This window comes from Python bivittatus, unplaced genomic scaffold (genome assembly GCF_059951505.1).
Source record: "Python bivittatus isolate LINGU-HERP-01145 unplaced genomic scaffold, Pbiv_v1 ctg000020_np1212, whole genome shotgun sequence".
Taxonomy (NCBI): Eukaryota; Metazoa; Chordata; class Lepidosauria; order Squamata; family Pythonidae; genus Python; species Python bivittatus.
The window spans coordinates 99209332-99235600 of NW_028277030.1; the positions used below are offsets into that span (position 1 = coordinate 99209332).

A 26269-nucleotide genomic window follows, 5' to 3' on the forward strand; every position below is an offset into this window, starting at 1 on the left:
AATTGCAGCTGAAGCTAGCTATTGGTTAACACAAGTCTTGGAAATTCCAGCCAGCATGACCAATGGTAGAGGATGCTATGAATTGTACTTCAGTGGTGGAGGCTGCTAGGAGTGCATTTCAACAAATAGAAGGCCATTGGTCACTCAAGTCTTATTCTGTAGAGTTTAGTATAAGATCTTCAATTAGCACTGTGCTCAGGGTGCTCCATAAGCCAGCCTGAACAATCCTTCATTCATCTCCAAGCTGATCTTCTGTATTCAGTTCAACACAGGAACAATCACAACACTGAAACCCTCTCCCTACCACATTCATCCTCCTAATTAGCTATCCACACAGAGTTTGCTAGGAAAACACACACATGAACGGCATTTTCTTCTCTCCTTAGGTTCCAGATTTGATTTAAATTTGGAGTAAAGTTTGAAGTAAAGTACCAAATTATTATTTGTCTTTTTAAAGCTGTATACACATGTGTTTTACTTTAACATGTCTTGCTGTGTCAAGCTGGAGCATTCATATGCAAAGGCTTATATTTAATCCTGATTTACATTTTGTTTATCTTTAATAAATAGATAATTTGAATAAACTTATCTGTGATTTCTGACTTGCTTAGCCTTTGCAGCAGCCTTACACAATCTTACGACTTTATGGTAATGTTGCCTTGGGATCATGGGAATACCAGTCCAAATATCTGGAAGGCACCAAAGTGGGGTAGGCTGTGCTGGTGTGAGACGTTTTCTCTACTTAGGTATTTAGTTCATTATATATAAACAAGCACTGCAAGTAAGTACAGTTACTAAAAAGCTGAATAAAAATTGGAATGTAATTGCAGGTTCTATCCATGGGCCTGAGTTTATTTTACCTATGAACAAGCTTACAATAATCATAAATACCAACACAAACTTAAAAAAGAACCCAATACAATACCATATCAAGTTGATTCTAAGACCAGGACATAACGGGGCATAGCATGAAGTAGCAAAAAACCTAGCTGGAAGTCCTGCCATGGATTTTCTGTCTGGTCTTGGACCCAATCCTTTTAGTTACTCCAAGTATATGATGGTTTATGTATCATAGAAGGATGCAACTTAGTTTGGGAAAGGTGCCATTTACTATGCTTCTTTATATATTTAATTAAAATGTATTTTTATGCATATATGTAATTAATTACAATATTTGTTGCTCTGAAGTCAACATAAACCTCTAGCTCAGAATTTATCACAAATAGGTTTAACAGTCATTAGTTTTTATTAGGAGTATTAGGTCACATGGTTGATTATACCTCTTTGCATATTTAAGTTTTTTGTAGCTTATTATGAAATTCTGTCATGCCTGTCAAAATAAAGACTTGCTGGATCCTTACCAGTTTGATTTCCATTTTTCTATGGGCATTATTGGCTGCTTGCTGCAGTGTTTTGAGAGTGGCCTGCAGTTTCCTTTTCCGCCACTGGGTCATTTTGGTAGTGTCCACCCTCTGTAAAATAAATCAACTCCATTAAGTCTTTCCATTTCACAGATTCTTTTTCAGACGGGAGAAGGCAACAATTCTTCAGCAATGCAACTGAAGGGAGAGGTTTTTTTTCTTCCTCTGTAGCTAAAAGGACAGAGTTTGTTTGAATGAATGAAGCCCTAATTTCACTCTTAAACAGAGACATTTTGGCATGAGGTACGTTGGTAAAAAATGTCAGTCTTTAGTGGGTACTATAAAGCTGTCAACTGTTTGTGCCAGAGCTCCCCCATGTTGGTCCATGCTTACGTTACTGGCCAGCCATTTTACTGAAATCAAAGGAAGGGAAATAGGATGATGGCACTAGTCAGTCAGAGAGGAGAAGAATAAAGCCCTTGAAGTAATCTGATTAGCTAGTTAATGACAAGTATATCTATGCTGAGCACACGGACCTCATATGGGGGTGGGGGCAAGAGGGCAATTTTCAGTAAACAGTTCTTTACAATTAAATTATCAAAGGATCCAGACCTGAAATCAGACATCCTACCCTCATATTGTATACAGCAATGGATGCTGCAACTATACTAGTATTTCCATTCATTCAACAAGTACTAGATAATATACAGTAGGCTTACTTATCAGAGAACTAGAAGCTTATGTGAGAATAAGGTGATGTAGTAGCATTGAAAAAAAACTGCCATGAGCTCTTTTCATGAGAAGGCAGCCATACTCACATCAGTCAGCTGACCAACTTCCTTGGAGATTCGCCACGCTTCATTAACTGAGGCTCCTCCCAATTTTACTCGGGTAGCAAGTGAATCCACCTCTTTAGCCAAGAACTGGCCAATATCCCGAGTCTACAAAAAAAAAAAATCATTGATGCCTTATTTGTACCCTAGACTAAGGACTACTGTTCATGAGAGCATAAAGTGGGTTGCTGGTGATGAGTAGCCAAAAAAAAAAAAAAAAAAGCAAAAAAGAGTAGAAAAGAAGAAAAGAAGAAGAAAGCTAAAACATCTTAAGACTCAGAAGACATTCTAAGGAGAGAGGGGATGGAATTATGATACGAGGAAAGAAGACTGCTGTTCTGTTTTAAATAACTTTATTAGATTTTAAAATAAAAATAAAAACTAACAAAAACTAGTATTAAAGATAAAGAATGAGAAAAGAAAGAAAGAATGAGAAAGAAAAGAACGAACAAAGTCAAAAGTGCAAAAAGAAGAAAGAAAAAGTACAAAAAAGACTGACAATACAATACAATACAGGTTCAGGCTCAGCATTAACCATTGGCTACTCTTTAACTTCTTTTAGACTTTGGTGTGTACATGCCATATTAATTTATTATACTATATTCTTCTCAGGTTTGACAGAGGTCTATAAGAGAAGTTTATAACTCTTAAATTCATTTTGGACAATTTTATTGTTTTATTCACAAATATGCATGTGTATTACCTGGATTGCTAATTTTAATCTCTTTTTTCCTTGTTGCATATGTGTAGCCTGAGTAAACCCTCTAGTGTATTTTGATTTAATATTGTCTTTTAGCCAAAATTTTTTGTCTGTATGTACTTTTCCTAATTATTCTGATATTGTCAATTTATTTTTGGATATTTTGGATAACTGAGTGCCAATTATCTTGTGCTGGTTGATGACTGCAATGAAGTTATTGTATTGTACTGTATTGTACAAAAGAATGACTTCTGACTTTCCTCACAACAGATATAAGTATCAATTTTCACTAAACTCTTAGTCTTACAACATAACTTTCATTTTTTTCTATTGTCCAGTATTATTTCTAATCATCAAATCCATATAATTTCATTTTTTCTGTTTCATGCAAAAAGTCCAAAAAAGGCTTCCAATTAGCATTAAAATTACAAAGGGGACTACCGTTTGAGGGGTGCGTGTGTGTGTGTACGTGTGTATGTTGGTGGGACAGTTAGAGCAAAGCTGGAATAAGCACTGTAACAGACTAAAAGCCTCAGGAGTTCCAGATAAAGCTGAATGGGAGAGATGACGACTGAAGAAAAGGGACAGTTATTAAAAGCCTGATGTCCTGTCTGATTTCTACCATCCCTTATATAAAAACCTATGACATGGGCAAAATGGACAGAAGCTGATCCTTCTGCAGCTCTCCATGTATATTTTGTCCTTCCCCTTAAGTCTAAAGACAAGGCATGGGGAAAGTGGAGAGGAACTGATCCTAACAATTCTATCTGCATAGAATGGTTATGATGATATTAGCATATAAGAGATCTTATCCCATCTTGAATTTGAAAGAAATCAAGATAGACTTCTCCAACACCAATTGCAGGTTACCCAGTAGAGTGCAAGAGAGCAGCAGAAGACAAATCAATCAGGGCTTGGATGTTGACAATTTAATTAGTTCAACTGCAATACTGCTATCTGGGGTTGGGTTGCATGTGCATACTGTGCTGGAGCTTAACAAACTGTCTTGACTCCCAGTCCATTTTGTAACCGAATTCAAAATGCTGGTTTATAATATGGAACCTTTTACAACTTGGAAAGAGGCTCCCAGAAGGATTGTCTGCCTACATATGTCCTTACTTGGGCAATTGGTTGTAAAAAGTCAGGTAGAAGGACAAAGAGAATAATACCGAGATTGGGATCTGGACTGAAGCATACTTCTTCTGGCATCCATCAGTTTTTCTTCTGTTTGAACTTTGTATGATTGAGAAGGCAAGCATTCTTCAGTTCAGATGGAGACTGAGAGAGAAAGCTTCCCAATGCACTGTCTCAATGGGCAGAAGAAGGCAGCCCATTCCTCCACAGAGAAGAAAGAAGGGAGCATTTGGCTTGAAGAAAGGGAACGGAGTTGGGCAAAGGTTTGCAGAGAGGCCTCTTAGGTCAAATGCAGAGGCCTCAGGAGCAATATCTGGCTCAGAGGCTGGAGCACATTCCTCACCCTTGGATTAAATAGAAGCACTCAGGCTAATGTTCCTAAGTCACTGTTAGAATTAGATATTATTTTAAATCAACCGTACAAAAAGCAGCAGAAGGGAAAAAAAGGTAAGATTATTTCTGCACCCTTATGCCCTTGCACAAGAGAACACGGGGTACAGAAAGTGATGTTGGAAGATATGACACTCTGTCTGCTCAACAGTCAAAATGAGAAGGAATCTATATGGAGGTCCCAAGGATCAGGCAGCAAAGTTTCTGGCCTTGCTTTCATCTTCCCTGTTTCCAAACAGAATGATTTCTCATTCTTTTCACAATCACAGACCTTGACACAACAAAGGACTATATGAAAGAGATCTAGCTTCCTTAACTGATTCTGAATTGCAGAATTTGAATAGTGGTGGAAAGGGAAGAGAATAACATTTGCTTCGAGCATGAGACTGGAGGCAGCAGGTGAGTAGGTACTAGGAGCACTGGAAAGGGTAGGTGTCTACAACCCCCTCCAGACAATGCAACGTTACAGATCAAAGGGAGATAGAAGGATAGCAGATCTGACAGCATGCTTAAACAGCATCTGCATCACCAACTTTGTAAAAGTCTGGCAGCTTTTTCACTGAGCTCTTACTTGTCTGGCTTGCTCTCCTGTCACTGCAACAATATGGCTGATTCCTTTAATCATCTGCCGCTCTGAGATGATGGTGAAGTCTTGTATATCTCCTGTTTGCAGAAGGTGTCTGGGCAGGAGGAGAAAGAGCACCAAATCTACTTTGTTTTTTGGAAGAAGTCAAAAATCTAAAGCTCAGCTTAGTATGTATGAAGATCTCTGTAATAAGCCTGTTAACGAGACAGTAAATGGCAGAGACAGGAAAGCCTCCAATCCCCCATTCATGAGAGCTGTGGCTAAAAGAAGGTATTTCCTAGCTTCTGAAGCCAAACCACCCTATTGGATTTGGCCAATAAATAGTTCAGCTGTGCTGCTTGAGTTTCAAGTGCTTGCAATCAATGGTAAATAATCGAGGAGCAAGAAGAAAAACAAGGAAGAAAATCAATATTTTGACTGTATTTTTAAACTACCCTTCTCTTTGGTAGTAAGTTAGAATGTATCATTTTATATTGCTCATGAAGCTCCCCCAGGTAAGGGTCTCACTACAAAATGCATGTGGGAGCTGCTAGTCAAGACTCCTGGCAGTTTGTACTGCAGTAGAGAGTGCTGTGGCAGTGCAGAAATTATGCAGACTTTGGTCTTCCCACTGAAACTGGAGGGTGGATTGGAATTTTTAAGGAAACCTACTTCACGTGCACGATCTCAAGGCATGAACAAAACATCCCAATTTAAAAGAAACAGAAGAGGATAAAAATACTTACACTCCACAGCACAGTTCCACAGAGGTACTCATTGCATACTTAGAACCCTCAGCCAAGAGCTTTTCAACTGGGACACCTACTGACACCACACGCACCAGATCAGGATACACCTGAAATATGTCAGAGAGGACCACATGACACATTAATTATTGGCTGTGCAGCCAGCGGCCTGCAACTATCACCTGGACATACCTACAGTATGTGGAAGATGGCAGCACCCTTGAGGATTTGCTGAAGACCAATCCATGGGAAAACCTGCACACACTATCTCCACCCATATGCCCATATTTCTTAGGCAAGGTGGCAGGTGCAGCAGCACAATTCAAGCCCTGCCCCCTTTGTATGTATCAGTGTCACATGCATGTACAAAGAGGCAGGGCTTGGATCGTGTATCGTGACCATTAACCCCCCTGCGCGATTGCTGCTGGGAAAGCTATTACTAGCAGAAACAAGTGGAAGATGATGGCTGACTCTGATATATTTTCAATAAACGCCAGCCAAATGCTTGGCTGCCAGTTTTTGAGCTGCTTAAATTCCATGAATTTTAAAGGTTCAAATTTTCAAAAAACTCGGTATTTTATGGCTGGGAACTGAAACAAAGAGGGAAGGAACAAGTATTAGAGGGAAATGGGATTCAGGAACAGGAGCCAAGTAGCATAGTTATAGAGAAAGCACAAAGAACTATACAAAATACTAGCTATTTCAGATGTTTTCAACTCCAGATTACTCTGAAATTTAACCAGCTACATTTTGCAGTTCTCATGCTCCCTAAGCCCTATTTGGGAGTTATAAACTAACAGACAAAGAGGGGATGTGCATGCTTCTCCCAACTCCGCATACTGAGTATGAAAGAAGACAATGGATGTCTTTAGCTCAGTGTTGTCCAAACTTGGCCACTTTAAGATGAGTGGACTTCAACTCCCAGAATTCCCCAGCCAACCATGCTGGCTGGGGAATTCTGGGAGTTGAAGTCCACTCATCTTAAAGTGGCCAAGTTTGGACAACACTGCTTTAGCTGAAAACAGTTACAGTTAAGGCGTGAATGGGAGTTCTGCATAACTGCAGCTCTTGATCATGCGTAAAATACAACTGTTCATATGAATGTGGTTATATTTTCTGTACACGCCTAGTTCAGTCATGGAAGAGCAAGGTATAAAGCTGTAAAATGTATTCTACATTTTTCTAGGGTTTTTATTAACATTCTCTCATCCAAAAAATTAATCACCAACACTCATGCACACATTTATTCTTTGATCTATCTATCCTGAAGTAAAGGAGCCACAGTGAATTAGAGATAAAAACCATCTAACAGTTCTTTATAGGTTACCATTTTAGTTTCAAAGAACCATGTTGTATATAATCCACAGTAGTTTTTTATTTAGAAAAAAGTATTTTAAGAAATTATATGCATCCAAATGAAAAACAAATAGGGAGCATTGTTTAGTACTTCTGGAGTCACTTTTAAAATGCATAGTGTTTATAATTATAGTTATTAGACATTTCCATTAAAAATACATTCAAGAACATAAAGATTTGCCCAGAAATGACCCCAAATATCTCAGGAACAAAATGTCCGCCCCTGCTGGGGCCATTTTGGATGTGGTTTTAGTCATTTAAGATTCCTTCCTTTAGTCACTGCCATCCCCCAAATTACCATATCCAGTTTCCGAAGTCCTAGAACATCACTGGTCAGATTGATGGGTACTTCTCCTGTGTAGACCGTTTCATTCCTTTTGATCATCTCTTGGATCACACTTTCTACCTCTTGCAGATTCTCTGTTTTTATGGGGGCCTGATGAAGAAAAATATACTTCATCAGAAAGACGCAATATTACACAACATGAAGATTAGTGTATTGTAAGGTGGCTAGAATCCAGAAGAGTGGATGATTAGTTTCCAGGATTCAATTTCAAGTGTTAACACTGGTTAGATTTTTAAGCCTCGGAGTCCTCATCTGAAAACTGGCATTAACAGTACTTGAACCAAGCTATGTCAAGATTTGTTTGCCAACATACACGAATTCTGTGTAAGAGAATGCTATCAAAACTTAACGTTATTAAGCTTTTAGTGAAAACACTGAGTATTCACAACAGCAATTTTTTTTTTTTAGATTTTTTATCCCACCTTTATTATTTTTATAAATAACTCAAGGTGGCAAACAACAGCTTTCTAGCCAGATGCCTTAGCCACTAGACCAAACTGGCTCTCAGTTAGGGTTAGATAACAGTTGATGAGTTGTCCTGTGCAGGTTACAAATTGTGACATTAATCTATAGTTCAATACTCCAAAACTAAATTGCCTAGATCATTTCTCCTCCATTTATACAATGATTTGGAGCTACATAGCACACAGTTCTGAGCATGAAACTGAGCAAACTCAGGGAGGCAGTGAAGGACAGGAAGGCCTGGCGCAATATGGTTCATGGGGTCACAAAGAGTTGGACACGACTTAACGACTAAACAACAACAACAGCACACAGTTCCCTCCGCTGCTGTTTTAGGAACTTTCCTCACTGCTGAATTCATGCTGTCTATCCATCCCTGAACTGGCAAAAATCTATACTGCATGACATTTCCTCTTCCCACTGCCAATCCCTCTCTCTCCTTTATTGTCTGTAAAGTTACTCATTAACCCAATTTCCCTCCATGATAAAGAGTGACAAAACCCAGCAGACTTTATATGTCCTGTGGCTGCCCTTAAACAGTGTTGGAGTAATGGGGAGAATACTGCTTCAATACCAAGACAGCTAATGATGACTTAAGGCTGTCTCACTCAAACGTTGGGGACAAATGAAGATACAGTGGGGCAAAAAAGTATTTAGTCAGCCACCAATTGTGCAAGTTCTCCCACTTAAAAAGATGAGAGAAGTCTGTAATTTTCATCATAGGTATACCTCAACTATGAGAGACAAAATGGGGGGAAAAAATCCAGAAAATCACATTGTCTGATTTTTAAAGAATTTATTTGCAAATCATAGTGGAAAATAAGTATTTGGTCAATATCAAAAGTTCATCTCAATACTTTGTTATATATCCTTTATTGGCAATGACAGATGTCAAATGTTTTCTGTAAGTCTTCACAAGGTTTTCACACACTGTTGCTAGTATTTTGGCCCATTCCTCCATGCAGATCTCCTCTAGAGCAGGGATGTTTTGGGGCTGTCGCTGGGCAACACGGACTTTCAACTCCCTCCAAAGGTTTTCCATGGGGTTGAGATCTGGAGACTGGCTAGGCCACTCCAGGACCTTGAAATGCTTCTTACGAAGCCACTCCTTCGTTGCCCGGGCAGTGTGTTTGGGATCATTGTCATGCTGAAAGACCCAGCCACGTTCATCTTCAATGACCTTGCTGATGGAAGGAGGTGTTCACTCAAAATCTCACGATACATGGCCCCATTCATTCTTTCCTTTACATGGATCAGTCGTCCTGGTCCCTTTGCAGAAAAACAGCCCCAAAGCATGATGTTTCCACCCCCATGCTTCACAGTAGGTATGGTGTTCTTTGGATGCAACTCAGCATTCTCTCTCCTCCAAACACGATGAGTTGAGTTTAGACCAAAACGTTCTACTTTGGTTTCATCTGACCATATGACATTCTCCCAATCCTCTTCTGGATCATCCAAATGCTCTCTAGCAAACTTCAGACGGGCCCAGACATGTACTGGCTTAAGCAGGGGGCCACGTCTGGCACTGCAGGATTTGAGTCCCTGGCAGCATAGTGTGTTACTGATGGTAGCCTTTGTTACTTTGGTCCCAGCTCTCTGCAGGTCATTCACTAGGTCCCCCCGTGTGGTTCTGGGATTTTTGCTCACCGTTCTTGTGATCATTTTGACCCCACGGGGTGAGATCTTGTGTGGAGCCCCAGATCGAGGGAGATTATCAGTGGTCTTGTATGTCTTCCATTTTCTAATTATTGCTCCCACAGTTGATTTCTTCACACCAAGCTGCTTGCCTATTGCAGATTCAGTCTTCCCAGCCTGGTGCAGGTCTACAATTTTGTTTCTGGTGCCCTTCGACAGCTCTTTGGTCTTGGCCATAGTGAAGTTTGGAGTGTGACTGTTTGAGGTTGTGGACAGGTGTCTTTTATATTGATAACAAGGTCAAACAGGTGCCATTACTACAGGTAACGAGTGGAGGACAGAGGAGCCTCTTAAAGAAGTAGTTACAGGTCTGTGAGAGCCAGACATCTTGCTTGTTTGTAGGTGACCAAATACTTATTTTCCACCATGATTTGCAAATAAATTCTTTAAAAATCAGACAATGTGATTTTCTGGATTTTTTCCCCCATTTTGTCTCTCATAGTTGAGGTATACCTATGATGAAAATTACAGGCCTCTCTCATCTTTTTAAGTGGGAGAACTTGCACAATTGGTGGCTGACTAAATACTTTTTTGCCCCACTGTATCATGGAGATATGGCAGAAAAAAAAGGATGTTGCCAGGGCATGTTTGCGCCATGGTTAGGTGCAATAATGAGAAAAGACCCTCACAACAATAATCAAGCTGACAAACATACAGCTTTTGGAGTACAACTGGGCTTATCCCCATCTTTTTCCAAAAGATGGAACATATTCTAGACCATGGAGCTCCTAACAGCTGTTCTTGAAGGGAAATTACAGGCTATCCCATTTGAACAAAGACTTTGTTCTTGTGGTAAAGGAGTTCCTGAAACACCAACCCATGTTCTTTTATACTGTTCCCATTACAAAGATGCCTGGGTTGCAGCTAAGCACCCCATCTAATCAAATTTCCAGGCCTTGCAGTTCCATTTTATTTACAGTTGATACTATCCAATCAGTGATATTTTATTTCTCTTAATGTGGCTAAGTTTTGTTTTACTGTTTGTAAAATACATGACGCTTTGACTACAACAGTTTTATAACTATTGGGTTTTACTGTGGTTTTTACTTGCTGTCTCACACTTGTTTCTCTTTGGTTTTGAGCTGGTCTGTGACTATAATAAAATATCTATCTTCTAGGCTCTGGGGAATTTTAAATGATACCATTTATCCAGAAGACCTGGTTCCAGAGAACTTCACTATGGCAATAGCAAAGTTAATTAACCATTAGCACAGTCCAAAGGCAGACGTGGCTCATCTGACAACACAAGACAGAAGGTGTTGAACTGACTTCTGCAGCCCGACTCTAGGCTTTCTTATCCTCCCTGCTCTAAATGTGGAATAGTTTGGGGATCCCAGGCACCTTGGTGTTGACAAAAAATCGCAGCTGCTCAGCAGTCACGCTGGATCCCCGCTGTTCTGTGCAGCCTCCCAAGACTTGGCGGAGTGCAAAGTTTAACAAGTGGGTAGCTGTGTGGTTCCTCATGGAGGCTAGTCTCTGGGCCTGAAAGTGAGGACAACGCACTGGATAAGAAGGGGATGCTGGTGTTGCAAGACATAATAATAAAGACGAACATATCAGCAATAAAAAATGAAAAAAAGTTTTGAGTGCACAATGAAACACATGAATGTATATACAAAGCTATACTGATCCTTAATCCACCTACCAAAGCACCAACTATACTGTCTGGGAATGTTCTCAGGCAATTTTTTTTTCCAGCTTCGTTATCCAAGATCTGTTTTCTCTGGAGATACCAGAGATCAAACCAAACAAGTGTGTGTTTATAAATTCCATGTGATCTATAGCACTTCCTTCTCCATCATACTTGAATTAACTGGTGGAGAACTTGTGGCCCTACAGATGTTGCTGAATAACAAGTCCCAGCAGCTCCAATTAAAATGGCAACGAAGGATGCTGAGGCCAGGAGTTCAGCAATATCCGAAGGTCCCCAGGCTCCCTTTCCCTGCTCAATGAATGCCCAAAGAAACACAATGTTACCATACCTGTTTGTCAGCCCTCTGAGGTAGGCCAGGTCAGGAAACAGGCACTGCAAGGATTCCAGGAATGCTACTTTATTGTTATAGGGCGCAATAACAGAATCTTGAAAGCCTATCAGTTTTGGTCTGTCTGTCTGTCTTATACCAAACAGAATCAGAGCATGGAATCAGAGCTTTTTACTTTCCCAGGACTGAATTGCCATTTCTCCTCCCTTAATGGCTCATCCATTCCTTCACCAAGGTCATCTCTACATTCTTTTACATTGTGTGCATTAGAATACCAACTGCATGTATGTTACATAACACTTGAAAAAGCACTAACTTCATGGCTTTTCATGTTTCCTGCCCAAAAGAAACAGTATATTATTCTTGTACAAATCCTTCTTATATCTCCAAGTCACCATACTTGTTTTCTAAGACGTTCGCTACAGAATAGTGATTAAACTTCTTGATATTCCAAATATTTGCTGCTTCTAATAATTAAACAAACCAAGCGAAATAATGAAAACAAACTCGTCTTAAATCATTCTATGTGATGCATGTGCTCATGGGGTAGTTTTTTCTGTGAGTTACTAGCACACACCACCAGAAAGTTCTTGAAAAGGGTACAGCAGCTTAATTAGAAATATGCATTTCGTTAGAAGTGAGCATTCCTCAAACAGCTGGCTCACCAGCCCATTTTGAAGCCTGAGCTGCTTATGACTGGTAGAATGCTTGAGTAATAACTCAAAACTACTGCAACTTTGCTTGAAATAAACTTTGCTAAGGTCTCTCAGATAACTGCCTAAGACTGATGGAACTTCCTCCACTAAAAATCCCCATTTGCATATCTCAGCCTCACTTATTTCAATGGGTCATGCAGTTGAGAATTCTTAGGGAATCTCTGTTTTTTCTGTATCTTGAATGTAAGATACTGTGTCCTGGCACTGTCCTGCAACATCTGTGTTTGTTAAGCTTTGCGAAAGAGAGTTGGTTGAAAGGAAAATAGCGTGAGAGAGGGCAAATCAATAAAGGTAAAAACTAATACAGGATATCCTATACCTCCCTCCTTTGAATCTTTTTTCATGCCCATGGTGCAATGTGTTTTTCCTAACTTTCCACCCAATATAATCTGTAACTATGGTATATTTACAAATAGCACACACTGTTGACCCAGGAATTGCATGGCATTGCCCAGCACAGATTGTTACCTCGTCCACAAAGAGGTGTACTTGGTCCCCAACCTTCAGGGTTTCTGAAACGAAGACTTCATGGATTACATAGCCACCAAATACTTGTACTGATTCAACAGGGAAAAGTACATCCTCAAAAGCAGGAAAAAGACATGATGGTTAGCATAGACACTTGATGATTTTTGCAGAGCAGGTTGTCCTGTTCTTCTACAAGAAATTCAGTCATCTTAGTCATTTTCAAATGCTATTTATCAGTCAACTAAGCTCCTAAAGTAACCTTGGGATGAGTACAGAATATGACTAGAAGAGGCAAACCTTCTGCATTTAGTACAAATACTAAGGCAGTCAGCCTTCCCTGTCCTTTTTGCTTATATTTGCTATAGTGACCAAAAAAGAAGCAAGAAGATGTGGACAAGGACAAGACTGGTGCTGCAGCTTGTAGGCTGCAATCAAGATGGCTAATACATTTCAAGGACGTCCATGCCCAGAGTCCAGTTCTGACTGGGGAAAAGCTTACCTGCTGTCTGCCACACACCATATAGCCTTGATCAGATGCCTGACCACCCTGCTCAGCGTAGAAGCAAGTCCTGTCTAGCAGAACCCCACAGTGTTGTTTTCCAGAAACTTCCTCTTGGAGAGTCCAATCTTTATAGAGTGCCAGGACAGTGGCTTGACATGGCTTGAACACTGCAAAGAGTAAGAAACAGGTCATACGCTCCATTTCTACAAGGTGGCCTATTCAATGGGGCCACCTGGAACACAAGACAATCAGCCAGTCATGTAGCACTGATCTGACAATTCTAAGATGCTCACCTGAATTATTTCAGGGCCAAATATTTTGGATAGTCACAGAGCATTTGTACTCACAGCACCCAAGAACACAAGCATATTGAAAGGATATTATTATGTATAGAAGTAGCTCCTTCTCATGAAAGGCCTACCTAGTTACCCAAATTCAAAGCATTTTTTTCATATTGCTTAATAGGCAGGAGATCCTCATGAGGTTTAGACCTTTGCCAGTTTCTGTAATGTACTGCTGGAGCCATAACAAAATTTGCAGCTTCCACCAAATAGATGAAGTTGGGTATGTGAAAAATCTAAGAAATACAAAGATTAATGACTGTGAAGATACCACTCACAGTTCCCCACATAGCTAATGACAATGATGTATTACCGACTTTAACTGCATTAAATGAATTTAAATGTGTATCCACTCAATACAAGTGTTATAATAGATTTTCTTCCTTCACGTTCCCCTCCCCAGCTCCAAACTCAGGACAGTTAAACCTCCTCTGTTGCTCTACAAAAAAGGTCAGAGTATAGGAAACTATCTTAGACTAACTTGGGGAATATTGGGTTATTTAGCCTAACAGTGTCTACTCTGATTGGCAATACTTCTTAAGGTTTCTTCTTTTATGAATGAAATAGTGACATCATGAAACTTGATGGAATAATGTCAAGTGTGGGGTTGGAACAAACTAGGGAATTCCCTTTCTTGTCAGCAACCTGCTAAAAGCAGGCTTCTTTCCTCTAGATGCACTGGAGTACAGTTGTGCCCTGCCAACTCCCATGGCGGTTGGTGAATAAGCCCTGATTGAAGATATTTTGCTGCTTAGGCAAAATGGTTCTTCTCCTCTCTTCCCTCATAGATCCCACATGCAAAAAACAACATGGGGGGGGGGGAGTTTAATATTCTCCATGGTTTCCAGGGGCACCAAGTAGGACTTGGGTACATACAGCTCACTTGGTTAGAGAAGAGGTGCTTCTTCATATGAAGGGTGGACAAGGCAGAGCCTCCCACCGCTGAAATCCAACACCAAAACAGACAAATGTAGACTGTGTGATTCTGTATGTTTCTTGTATGAGGATGGGAGTGAGAGGACTTCATAAGGCTTCCCTCTGCTCCTCCCACTCCCACACTGAAGCTCCCTGACTGCCTCCAAATGGCTTTAAACTGTTGTGGGAGGGAGGGGTGACTTTGGCTCTTTTTTCATTGTGAGGGAAATTTCAGACGGAGCAGGGCTAGGAAGTCTCATGGATGCAAATCATTCCCTCTCCCATCCCTAACACCCCACAAATCCTGAAAAGAATGCTGAAATTAGTGTGAAAAACAGTGATTTTGCTCCATGTTTCAGGATTTGAGGTGAGTTTTAAGGGTGGAAATAGAACAGCTTGTTTCTCTGAAGTCTCCTGCTCCCATTCTCCTCCTTATACCTATCCTCAGGGAAAAAAACCCACACATAAAAAACAAGCAAAAAAGAAAAATGTCAGTCTCACTGTTTTGATGATATCACCACATCAACTGATGATATCCTACTGCCCTTTGGAAGTTCAGGAGGCAGAGATGCAGCCACCTGACTCCTCAAACAGAACTCCCCCTGGTTATCCAAGATCATTTTATTTAGCTGAAGCTTGCAAGCATACAACATATAGATGCAGTAAGAAAAGAGGAAAAGGCGCTTTTGTGAAGCTCACAGTTATGCTACTACTGACTTTTCAAATCAGGTAATGAGCCCAGGTATCTTATCCTAACAGAAACTTTTGTTTCCCTGCTGGAAAATAAAGTAAGGCCAGTCTTCACCAAGGCTGGTTGATCCTTACCATATTTCCCATCTTGTCCAAGTTTATAGTCATACTTGGGGGAATCATCAGTAATAGGCACATTCCGCTGCTGCAGCTGGGCCAATGAAAGCACATCCAGCCGCATGCCAGCACTCTGTGGCTGCTGTTGCTGCTGCAACTTAGCACTGTGCTGCACAGGTAGGGAGATGGGGGGGGGGGAGAGAGAGAGAGAAAACACAAGAGTGAGCCACATCCACTTAATAAAACCTGTACACAGAATTCTTGAGACTGTAGCATTTCCGTAAGCTATCCCAATGTAGGATCAAGTTACAAGTTTAAGTTACTGAGAATCTCTGCCCCCTTTTAAATCAAGCACTGGGGAGACGGGATTAAATGCTTACTACGAAATCTCACTCCAACTCATTTTGCTCCTGTATACCTTTAAGGGGGAAAAAAAAAATCAAAAGGGCTATTCTGTTTGGAAAAAAAACAACAGATCAGAATTAAGACAGATGTCAACAGTGTACTTTATTATTATGGATTATGGTTTACTACAGCTAACGGGGGGCTTCTTTAGTGAACAACTGGAGTGAACAACCTGTAGCCTTCCAGATGTTGCTAAACTCCCAACATTCTTCACCACTTACCATTGGGGCTGTTGGGAGCTCTCTTTTAACTATGCCTAGAAATCCATGGGTTGCCTATTCTTGCCTTAGATTTACCTAAAAGGAAAAAAGGCATTTTTTTCCTTTTCTAAGGCAATGGTCAGAGGAAAAATGAATGAGATCAATTAGGATGATTCATAAAAAGGACATATCTGAGGCTTACTTCAGCATGTTCTTGAGCCAGATGATCAAAAGTAGCAACGTCTAGCTGTACGCCTTTTTCTTCAAGCATCAATTTAATGAGATCCAGGGGGAACCCCAAATTTTTATAGAGAGACCAAGCTATCTCGCCTGCAGACAAGAATATGAGCAACATCAGCAACTTTCCTTTGGTTAAGCATGTCATCCAAAGTGGAGTGTCTGCCATTTCCAATGCTCCCTAACTAGAATTTGAAATTACAAAAAACTCAACTGTAGGATAACCACTGACTGTGGTTACAGAGGTAAGACATAAAAAAGTGGCGCATTCATTCCCATTAACCAGCCAGAATATTTTACTGTATCACGCAAACATGGTCAAAATGAAAGGACAAGTCACAGGTAGGCAGGTGGCTTTGCAAGCAAGGCATCTATCTGACTATATGTTGTACTTCGGCAGCTAGTGGTGGTTAGTTGTGGAGAAATAAGACCCTTGCCTGGGAAGACTCTGGAATGATTCAATTTCTGGAGAGTTCGGTTTATAACTCGGCGCCCTTGCAAGAGGGAAGAGAAAAATGCTGCCTCATTCTCATTGATGATGTTCATAATCTGTAGGGAGAGAAGAAGCAAATTGAGGAGGCACAGAAACCCATCATTCAAAAAGCAAATTATTACAAGTGACAAGGTGAAAGATGAAAAGGCAAATTAAAAAGTCGAATAGCCAACTCTTCAAGATATCTTGACCACTACCCAGAGGATGTAGTGAAAGCATGATCCATGCTCCTCAGCTCACTCTCTAGAACACTACTCTCCCTGCAATCCTATGATCCAAGTGGAGAAAAGGGCAGAGTAAGAAATATGTAGAAGAAAAAAGGCATTTGCTCTGGAAAATAAAATCTAGACGTTGGTCTAGGCTTTCAGATGCATCTCGTCTACAAAAGACCTTCATCAATCATAATTAAATGTGGCATCAAAGGTATCTGCCACAGGACCTTTTCTGGAACTGGGGCCACAAAGTAGGATGCAATTCTTACTTGAAGACAGAATAAGCATCACTACAATATATGTGACCATTGTTCTTTGCTATTCCATGACAAAAATATAAGACAACAGTTTTAGGAGTAGACTGAATACTTTTGGACAATGCCACCTTTTTTTGTAAGTTTCAAACTTTTGTAAGTTACCTGCAATTTTTCATAAAGAGGGTTCCATGTTCTAAAATAGGACCATAAGAAATTCCTTTATCTTCCTTAGTCCCTTAGTTAAATATTCTCTGTACTAGCTGGCAGTGGTTCCTCCAGTGTCAGACTAGAATCTTTACCAGGAATATCTGGAGAGGCCAGAGATGAAAGCTGGAATCTTTTGATTGTAAATCAGAGCGCCCTATCACTGAGGAGGCACCTTCTTTTCACCTTGGAAACACCAGTAAGTATCCTGTAGAGCATAGCTGGCTGGGGAATTCTGGGAGATGAAGTCCACCCATCTTCAAGTTGCCAAGGTTGAGAAACATTGATGGAGAGAATAGGGGAGGAGTTTATAGGAAGTTAATAGATCTGGCTATAATGAGAGATGTCTTAGTGTCATTCCACTTGAACTTCTCTTGAACTTCTGTATGCTTTTGAATATTGCATTGTACTGTATTGTACTGCATGCTGTTAAATAATGTATTCCTTTCAACTGCTTTATGCTCCAAATGTCTGAAAACCTTAACCGGTCCAGAATACTACAATCATGCTATTTAACTCACTGTTTTTATGGAGAACTCCACTGACTATTACAGTAGTCTGCTTCCAGGCTAATTTAAAGAGCTGGCTATGACTTCTAAATTCCTATATGATTTGGGACCAGATTGTTTGAAACAATCTCAATGGCTGTTCCCAGGCCTTAGAACTCTGCCAAGAGAGCAGCTTTCTGCAAACAGAAAAGCATTCTTTTTATTCAGGAGGGAAGTCGCACTGAAGCTGCTAAAGCAGGCTTTAACTAATTGGGTTCTTCTGTTCCTTTTTATTGATGTGTTTTTATTGTTTTAATTTTTATCTATCTTTTTATTCCCCTTCGTGGATCACTGCCTTGTCGTGGCAAAGGGGCTTGCATAACTCAGTGAAGCCATGAGCTATACCGTGCAGGGCCACCCAAGACGGACAGGTCATGACAGAGAGTTCTGACAAAATGTGGTCCACTGGAGAAGGAAATGGCAACCCACTCCAGTATCCTTGCCAAGAAAACCCCATGGACAATGTTAAAAGGCTAAAAGATATGACGCCGGAAGATGAGCCCCTCAGGTCGGAAGGTGTCCAATATGCTACTGGGGAAGAGCGGAGGGCATTTCCAAGTAGCTCCAGAAAGAGTGAAGCGGCTGGGCCAAAGCCGAAAGGATGTTCAGCTGTGGATGTATCTGGAAGCGAAAAGAAGGTCCGATGCTGTAAAGAACAATATTGTTTAGGTACCTGGAATGTAAGATCTATGAACCAAGGCAAGCTGGATGTGGTCAAACATGAGATGACAAGATTGAACATCGACATCTTGGGAATCAGCGAACTGAAATGGACGGGAATGGGTGAATTTAATTCGGGTGACCATTATATCTACTACTGTGGGCAAGAAACCCTTAGAAGAAATGGAGTTGCACTCATAGTCAATAAAAGAGTGGGAAAGGCAGTAATGGGGTACAACCTCAAAAACGACAGAATGATCTCAGTGTGTATCCAAGGCAAACCATTCAGTATCAGAGTCATCCAAGTCTATGCCCCAACCACTGATGCTGAAGAAGCTGAAGTTGACCGCTTCTATGAAGACCTACAACACCTTCTAGAACTAGCACCAAAAAAAGATGTCCTTTTCATCATAGGGGATTGGAATGCTAAAGTAGGAAGTCAAGGAGTAATCGGAATAACAGGCAAGTTTGGCCTTGGAGTACAAAATGAAGCAGGGCAAAGGCTAATAGAGTTCTGTCAAGAGAACAAGCTAGTCATAGCAAACACTCTTTTCCAACAACACAAGAGACGACTCTACACATGGACATCACCAGATGGTCAATACTGAAACCAGATTGATTATATACTTTGCAGCCAAAGATGGAGAAGCTCTATAAAGACAGCAAAAACAAGACCAGGAGCTGACTGTGGCTCAGATCATGAGCTTCTTACTGCAAAATTTAGGCTTAAATTGAAGAATGTAGGGAAAAGCACTAGACCACTCAGGTATGACTTAGATCATATTCCTTGTGAGTACACAGTGAAGGTGATGAATAGATTTAGAGGATTAGATTTGGTAGACAGAGTGCCTGAAGAACTATGGATGGAGGTCCGTAACATTGTACAGGAGGCAGCAACTAAAACCATCCCAAGGAAAAAGAAATGCAAGAAAGCAAAATGGCTGTCTGATGAGGCTTTACAAATAGCTGTGGAAAGAAGGAATGCAAAAAGCAAGGGTGAAAGGGAAAGATATAAGCAACTGAATGCAGATTTCCAGAGAATAGCAAGGAGAGATAAGAAGGCCTTCTTAAATGAACAATGCAAAGAAATTGAGGAAAACAATAGAATGGGGAAGACTAGAGATCTCTTCAAGAAAATTGGAGATATCAAAGGAACGTTTAGTGCAAAGATGGGCATGATAAAGGACAAAAAAGGCAGGGACCTAACAGAAGCAGAAGAGATTAAGAAGAGGTGGCAAGAATACACAGAAGAACGATACAAGAAAGATCTTAATGTCCCTGATGTTCATGCTGGTGTGATCACTGACCTTGAGCCAGACATCCTAGAGAGTGAAGTCAAGTGGGCCTTAGGAAGCATTGCTAACAACAAAGCTAGTGGAGATGACAGTATTCCAGCTGAGTTATTTAAAATACTAAAAGATGATGCTGTTAAAGTGCTGCACTCAATATGCCAGCAAGTTTGGAAAATGCAACAGTGGCCACGGGATTGGAAAAGGTCAGTTTATGTTCCAATTCCAAAGAAGGGCAATGCCAAAGAATGCTCAAACTATCGCACAATTGCACTCATTTCACATGCTAGCAAGGTTATGCTCAAAATCCTACAAGCTAGGCTTCAGCAATACATGAACCGAGAACTACCGGATGTACAAGCTGGGTTTCGAAGAGGCAGAGGAACTAGAGATCAAATTGCCAACATTCGCTGGATCATGGAGAAAGCACGAGAGTTCCAGAAAAATATCTACTTCTGCTTCATTGACTATGCAAAAGCCTTTGATTGTGTGGATCACAACAAACTGTGGCAAGTTCTTAAAGAGATGGGAGTACCAGACCACCTTACCTGTCTCCTGAGAAATCTGTATGCGGGCCAAGAAGCAACAGTTAGAACCGGTCATGGAACAACTGATTGGTTCAAAATAGGGAAAGGTGTACGACAAGGCTGTATACTGTCACCCTGCTTATTTAACCTATATGCAGAGTACATCATGAGAAATGCCAGGCTGGAAGAATCACAAGCCGGAATTAAGATTGCAGGGAGAATCATCAACAACCTCAGATATGCGGACGATACCACCCTAATGGCAGAAAGTGAAGAAGAACTAAAGAGCCTCTTGATGAGGGTGAAAGAGGAGAGTGCAAAAGCTGGCTTGAAACTCAACATCAAAAAAACTAAGATCATGGCATCTGGACCCATCAATTCCTGGCAAATAGAAGGGTAGAAATGGAAGCAGTAACAGACTTCATTTATTTGGGCTCCAAGATCACCACAGACGGAGACTGCAGCCATGAAATTAAAAGACGCTTGCTCCTTGGGAGGAAAGCTATGGCAAGCCTAGATAGCATATTAAAAAGCAGAGACGGCACCTTGCCGACAAAGATCCGCATAGTCAAAGCTATGGTTTTTCCAGTAGTAATGTATGGCTGTGAGAGCTGGACCATAAAAAAGGCTGAGCGCCGAAGAATTGATGCCTTTGAACTGTGGTGCTGGAGAAGACTCTTGAGAGTCCCCTGGACTGCTAGGAGGTCAAACCAGTCAATCTTAAAGGAAATCAACCCTGATTGCTCATTGGAAGGATCGATAATGAAGCTCAAGCTCAGATACTTTGGTCACCTAATGCGAAGAGAGATCTCTTTGGAGAAGACCCTGATGCTGGGAAAGATTGAAGGCAAAAGGAGAAGAGGACGGCAGAGGATGAGATGGTTAGATAGCATCACTGAAGCAATGAGCATGAAACTGAGCAAACTCAGGGAGGCAGTGAAGGACAGGAAGGCCTGGCGCAATATGGTTCATGGGGTCACGAAGAGTCGGACACGACTTAACGACTAAACAACAACAATCTTTTTATTATTGCTAGTTGCTCTGAGCACTACTTTAGAGGGAAAGGCTGGATTAAAAAAAAAAACCTCAAATACACATACAGACACACGCTCTTATAAACATACATATATAAGACATATATGTGTTCTCTGGCTTCCTTTAACTATTTAATAGTACTTGGATTCTACTTGGACCCAATTCTGAGGCCCTGTTTGGTAACTAACACAGAAGGGATTAAAATTCCATTATGATAGACTTCTTTCCTATTATAGTACAAACATTAATTGCTCAGCAGCTGCCTCAGTCATAAGGTCTTCACTCAACAAGAGGAGGAGGCGGGAATGAAAGAGAAAGGAAAATTTGCAGACTTGCTTAATACTATATATTTCATACTATATATATGCATCCGATTCTTAATAAACTGCAGTGCGGCTGCAACACCTCCCTCCCACCCAACAACACTTTTCAACAAACTGGGGTAATGCTGGATATATAGCATGGTATCGCACAGGGCTATACCCAAAACCCCCAACTTTCAAATGGACATAAGAACAGGTAATTCCCAATCTATCAGCTGCTGCAGCACATGTAGTCTCTATAAAGATGGATGTTACCTGCATTTATCGACAGGGTAATTTTTAAGAGTTTAGAAATTCAGGAAAAATCATCACATTTTAAAACTAGGAACTCAGTTAAAAATATTGCTAACTCCCCCACCTTTTTTTTTTTTTTGCTCCTAACTTTTCTTTTTGAATAGTCAAACATTGTGCAATCAAAGCTATATCAGAAGCCTGATTTCTGAATGGTTTTTTGACGAGGCAGCAAACGCTTGCTGTCAGGAAAGGTTTTATAAAATTAACTGGGACCTTCCTTTCCAAAGAGTATACAGTATATGTGAGTCATTGCTTGGACTGTTCACTGGGTAAAAAAAAAGTTGGAAAGGAGGAACACATCTTTCTCTCAAAACAAAAAAGGTCTTTCTCTCAAAACAGAGACAGCACATTTTGCCTCATATCTCTGGCTCTAGATGGGATGCTGGCTGATGACTTCATCCATGTAGGAAGGGCAAATTTCCTGCTTGCATTTGCTCTTGTGGCACAGAGGCAAACTGTTGGATTAACCTTTGAAGCGCATGCTGTATTAGCACATAACTGCTCAGGAGAGAGCACTGACGCCCATTCCCACCTCCATTCTTCCACTAGTCAAAATGAAGTGGGAAAAAACTTCACAGAAAAACGGAGGCTGGTATAATATGCTCATTAAGAGTGAACTGCTAAGGAAATAACTTCACTGTTCCAAGCAATCTGTAATAACTAGAGATCAAACACAACTTTGAGTTCAGCAGTGCTAGCTGTTTACCTTGTCTGGATCCTTCCTTAGTTCTGGATAAGCATCTCCCTGCAAAGGGAACATCAACTCATTACAGAAGGTTACTAGTCCAGCTCCCACTTCTCCCCGTCCTTAATTTACATTATGCAGAATCCTCTACTTCTTAAATCAGGAATCTTTTCTGTTTTTGTTAGTGTCATGTCAGGAATTACCTGATATAGCAGACTGGCAGATTACCTTCCCTCCCCTTGCCCCCAGATCTATGCAAAAATAAAATCTCTGAGAAGGATTAGTGTGAGTGACAAACAGCATTAGAAGATGTGTAGATTTATACAAATATCACCCAAGGCCTGCCAACCCTTCGTATTATTGGACAAAAATCACGTCCATGAGATGGAGGCTGTCTTTCAGTCAAGAAACATGGAATTCTGCAAACACAGCTCTTTATTCCAAGTCCTTTGACATTTCTGTTATTGGACTGTATTCTGCATATTTTCTATTCACCAGATGTGATGTGATCCATCTCATTGGAATAGTAGAACTTCTGGGTCACTTGCGATGTCCTCTGATATTGAGACCAGATGTGGGATGAGTAGGTAGTTTTAATACCTGCATAAATAAAATCCACTCTTTGACTTCGCTGTATCTCCCATACCTCTAGCAACTAACGGATTCCTCATCTGATGTCACAAGGTAGGGCCTCCTGATATGGCAACTAATGCAGTGTTAGAAAAGGAAGCTGGTTCTAAGAAGTGTCTTCCCTAAGAAATCAAATTCTCAGTTACCAGAATTTCTACCACAACAGGAACCAAACTGGCCAAGAACCCAGGTGGAGCATGGAGAACCTCAGAAGAAAATCGTACAGCTCTGCGCAAGATATGACGGAGAACAAGCCTGCAGGGAAGAAAAGTTTCAAAAAGAAATTAGCATTCTGGGTGAGTAGGTAGTTTTATTTTTTTCACAGAAGGTCTGAATATTTGCTAAAATTCCCACCAAGATTCCCTTAGTGTTTATCTTATCGGTTTCCCAACCATATACTTGGCATGCTCCGTATATCATATACTTTACGCATGTGTTTCATGTCTGCTGCAACTCACTCTTCTCCCTACTAATCTCTTGAAACCATTCAAGACTGTAACCTCCATGTCCCACCAAAGACCCTGCTTCCTCTCTCCAAGTATCCTTCTCCCTCACAATATCAGCCACAGTTTGCTCTAATCTCCTCCCATTCCCACTCCCACTCCCTCTTCCCCTCATTATTGGACTTTTTCCTTACTCAGCACCAGCCATGCCTGGGAAAACCCCATCTGCAATGCACACAGACAAGGCGCGCACGTGATCTGCCACCACTCTGTATGCCATGTTCACTCCCCCTGGGTCAGTCTCACCAACCAAGCCCTGGTAACCAGGTCCACCGCAGCCCTGAAAGATAATAGAACGCACTGCAAAAAATCACACAGGAATTCTGCATGTTGTCTTTAATTACACCAAGTTGTGCTGCTTTTCCTTATTTTCTTTAAATGTTTAAATTGAATGTTCTTTAAAAAGGACAGACCCAAAATATTTCACCAAACTCCAAATGGGCCCATTCCCCCATCTCTATATAACAGACAAAACATATTTGGTGGGCCTAATGCATTTGTAAATTCATTCAATTGCCTGTGTCCTTTCTCTTTTAACATACTTCCACCTATCTTCTGAAAAGATTCTGAGAAAAGATGTGCCTGTTTTAATAAGTCACAGACAGGTATTATGTTTACACCTCTTCTGAATTAAATCTGAAGCACTGCACAGCAATAGTGGCTAAGTTTCCTGGCCTTTAATGGAGTGGTTCTGTGCCTTATTAAACTAAGTGGATTCTAGCGTATCCTCATTATTCATGCTGGTGAACGTCAGTAAACCTCAAGATTTGGTGATGGCTGCTGCTGGGTGGAGGAGGGAGCAAGGGAATGCACAAGGAAGGGTCGGGGAGGATGCGTGAAGGTGTGAGAGAGGTATGGCGTGGGTCTGGGTGGGTGCGCGAGGGTATGTGAGAGGCACAGGTCAGGAAGGGTGTGCAAGGGTGTGTGAGGGGCATGGCATGGGTTGGGAAAGTTGTGCAAGAGTGTGAGAGTGTGAGTGAGGGTGCAAGGGAGATGCGGCAAGGCTCGGGGAGGGTGCATGGAGGTGCACGAGTGGCCTGTGCGGTGCAAGCACAGAGGGGCTGGGGGAGGTGGGGGAGACTTACCCCAGTAACTTGCGACCTTCCCTGCCAGCTTCCCCATTGACTTTCTGGGGAAGCTGGCAGGGAAGGTTGCAAATTGCAGGGTGCTGCAACCAATCATAAGTCCGGGACTCTGAAGACTGGTCATGACTACCATTCATTCAGCGCAATTGTAACTTTGAACAGTCGCTGAACAAATGGTCGTAGGTCAAGGACTACCTGTACTCTCTCTACTCACCTAATGGCAGCAGCAGAACTAGTATTGCTATTCATGCCTCCCTTTCTCCATATACATTTCAAGTCAATATAAGCCAATACAACAGATCCATCATGGGCCCTATTAGGCAGATGTGTATCTTTACATACAAACCCCTAAAGCCTCAGCAGAACTACACCAAGCTGATCATCACCTTATGAATGGCATCCAGGATTGGGGTGAAGAGGTCAGTGTCATAATTGGAGCGTTTGTTCTGAAGAATTGTCATCAATCTTTCTAGGCCCATTCCTGTGTCCACATGATGCTGAGGTAGATGGCGCAAGCTCCCACTGACCTCTCTAGAAACATACCAGTTGCCAACCAAGGAGGGAAAAATGATAAATGTTAATTGGAGGCCAAAGACTTGTTCAGCTGAAGAGAGGGGAATGGGAATGCTGCAAGAGATTAAACTAAAGTTGGAGAAAGGCACCAGGAAAACTGATGAGGACAGAGTAGATGACCAAGATCAATGGGAGACTATGCAAAGGTTCTTGTCCATCATAGATTAGGATGAGCAACCCGTTGCTATCGTTCCATAGAAATAATCTGTTAGATGAGCAGAGGCAAAGCCAGAACCACAAATGAGTACAGACACAATTTCTTAGATGCTCTATTTCCAATGCTTTCTGACACCCTCATCTCTCTTACCCAAGGAGCAGGCTACAGGAAAGGTACAGATCACTCTTGCTAGAGATCTGGGCTGATCTCTCATAGAAGACTTTTGAAATCAGGCCATGGACTGTCATGGGGGCCCTTCAGCCCAGAAGGTTGTTAGCTCTGACAATCTATGGCAAGTGGTATATAAGCACAAGAACAAGAATGCAGAAAGGGCAGTCGCCAGAGGCAGTACACAGTGTGATGGGGTAAAAAAGAAAAAGGGTTTTAAAATTATTTTGAAGATGATGGGGAGATAATGGGCAAAATGGGTACATGAAGCCTTGCAGAGACCTTGCTATGCCATATAAAACTACATTATAATGGAAGGGGGAGGGGGAGAAGAGGAATATATATTTAATATAAATAAATGGATTAATAAAGCAATACTGATTGGTGTAAAACCTGTGAACATTTATTTATTTAAAACATTTGCGTAGCCGCCCATCTTAAAACCAACTCTGATTATTCTATGGC

The 26269-nt window shown here is 41.1% G+C and overlaps 1 protein-coding gene across 1 annotated transcript in view; it reads right to left on the bottom strand.

Moving 5' to 3' along the window:
- Nucleotides 1-26269, bottom strand: part of AARS2 (alanyl-tRNA synthetase 2, mitochondrial) — a 37886-nt gene that overhangs the window by 5617 nt on the left and 6000 nt on the right. The window contains exons 5-19 of the mRNA XM_088145290.1: nucleotides 25293-25437; nucleotides 23956-24101; nucleotides 23465-23573; nucleotides 22710-22748; nucleotides 16599-16710; nucleotides 16127-16254; nucleotides 15338-15488; nucleotides 13254-13423; nucleotides 12755-12868; nucleotides 10930-11070; nucleotides 7384-7521; nucleotides 5730-5839; nucleotides 4990-5098; nucleotides 2180-2302; nucleotides 1362-1472 (exon numbers count right to left, since the gene is read on the bottom strand). Coding sequence (XP_088001416.1) covers nucleotides 1362-1472; nucleotides 2180-2302; nucleotides 4990-5098; nucleotides 5730-5839; nucleotides 7384-7521; nucleotides 10930-11070; nucleotides 12755-12868; nucleotides 13254-13423; nucleotides 15338-15488; nucleotides 16127-16254; nucleotides 16599-16710; nucleotides 22710-22748; nucleotides 23465-23573; nucleotides 23956-24101; nucleotides 25293-25437 — 1846 coding nt within the window. The remainder of the gene's footprint in view (nucleotides 1-1361; nucleotides 1473-2179; nucleotides 2303-4989; nucleotides 5099-5729; nucleotides 5840-7383; nucleotides 7522-10929; nucleotides 11071-12754; nucleotides 12869-13253; nucleotides 13424-15337; nucleotides 15489-16126; nucleotides 16255-16598; nucleotides 16711-22709; nucleotides 22749-23464; nucleotides 23574-23955; nucleotides 24102-25292; nucleotides 25438-26269) is intronic.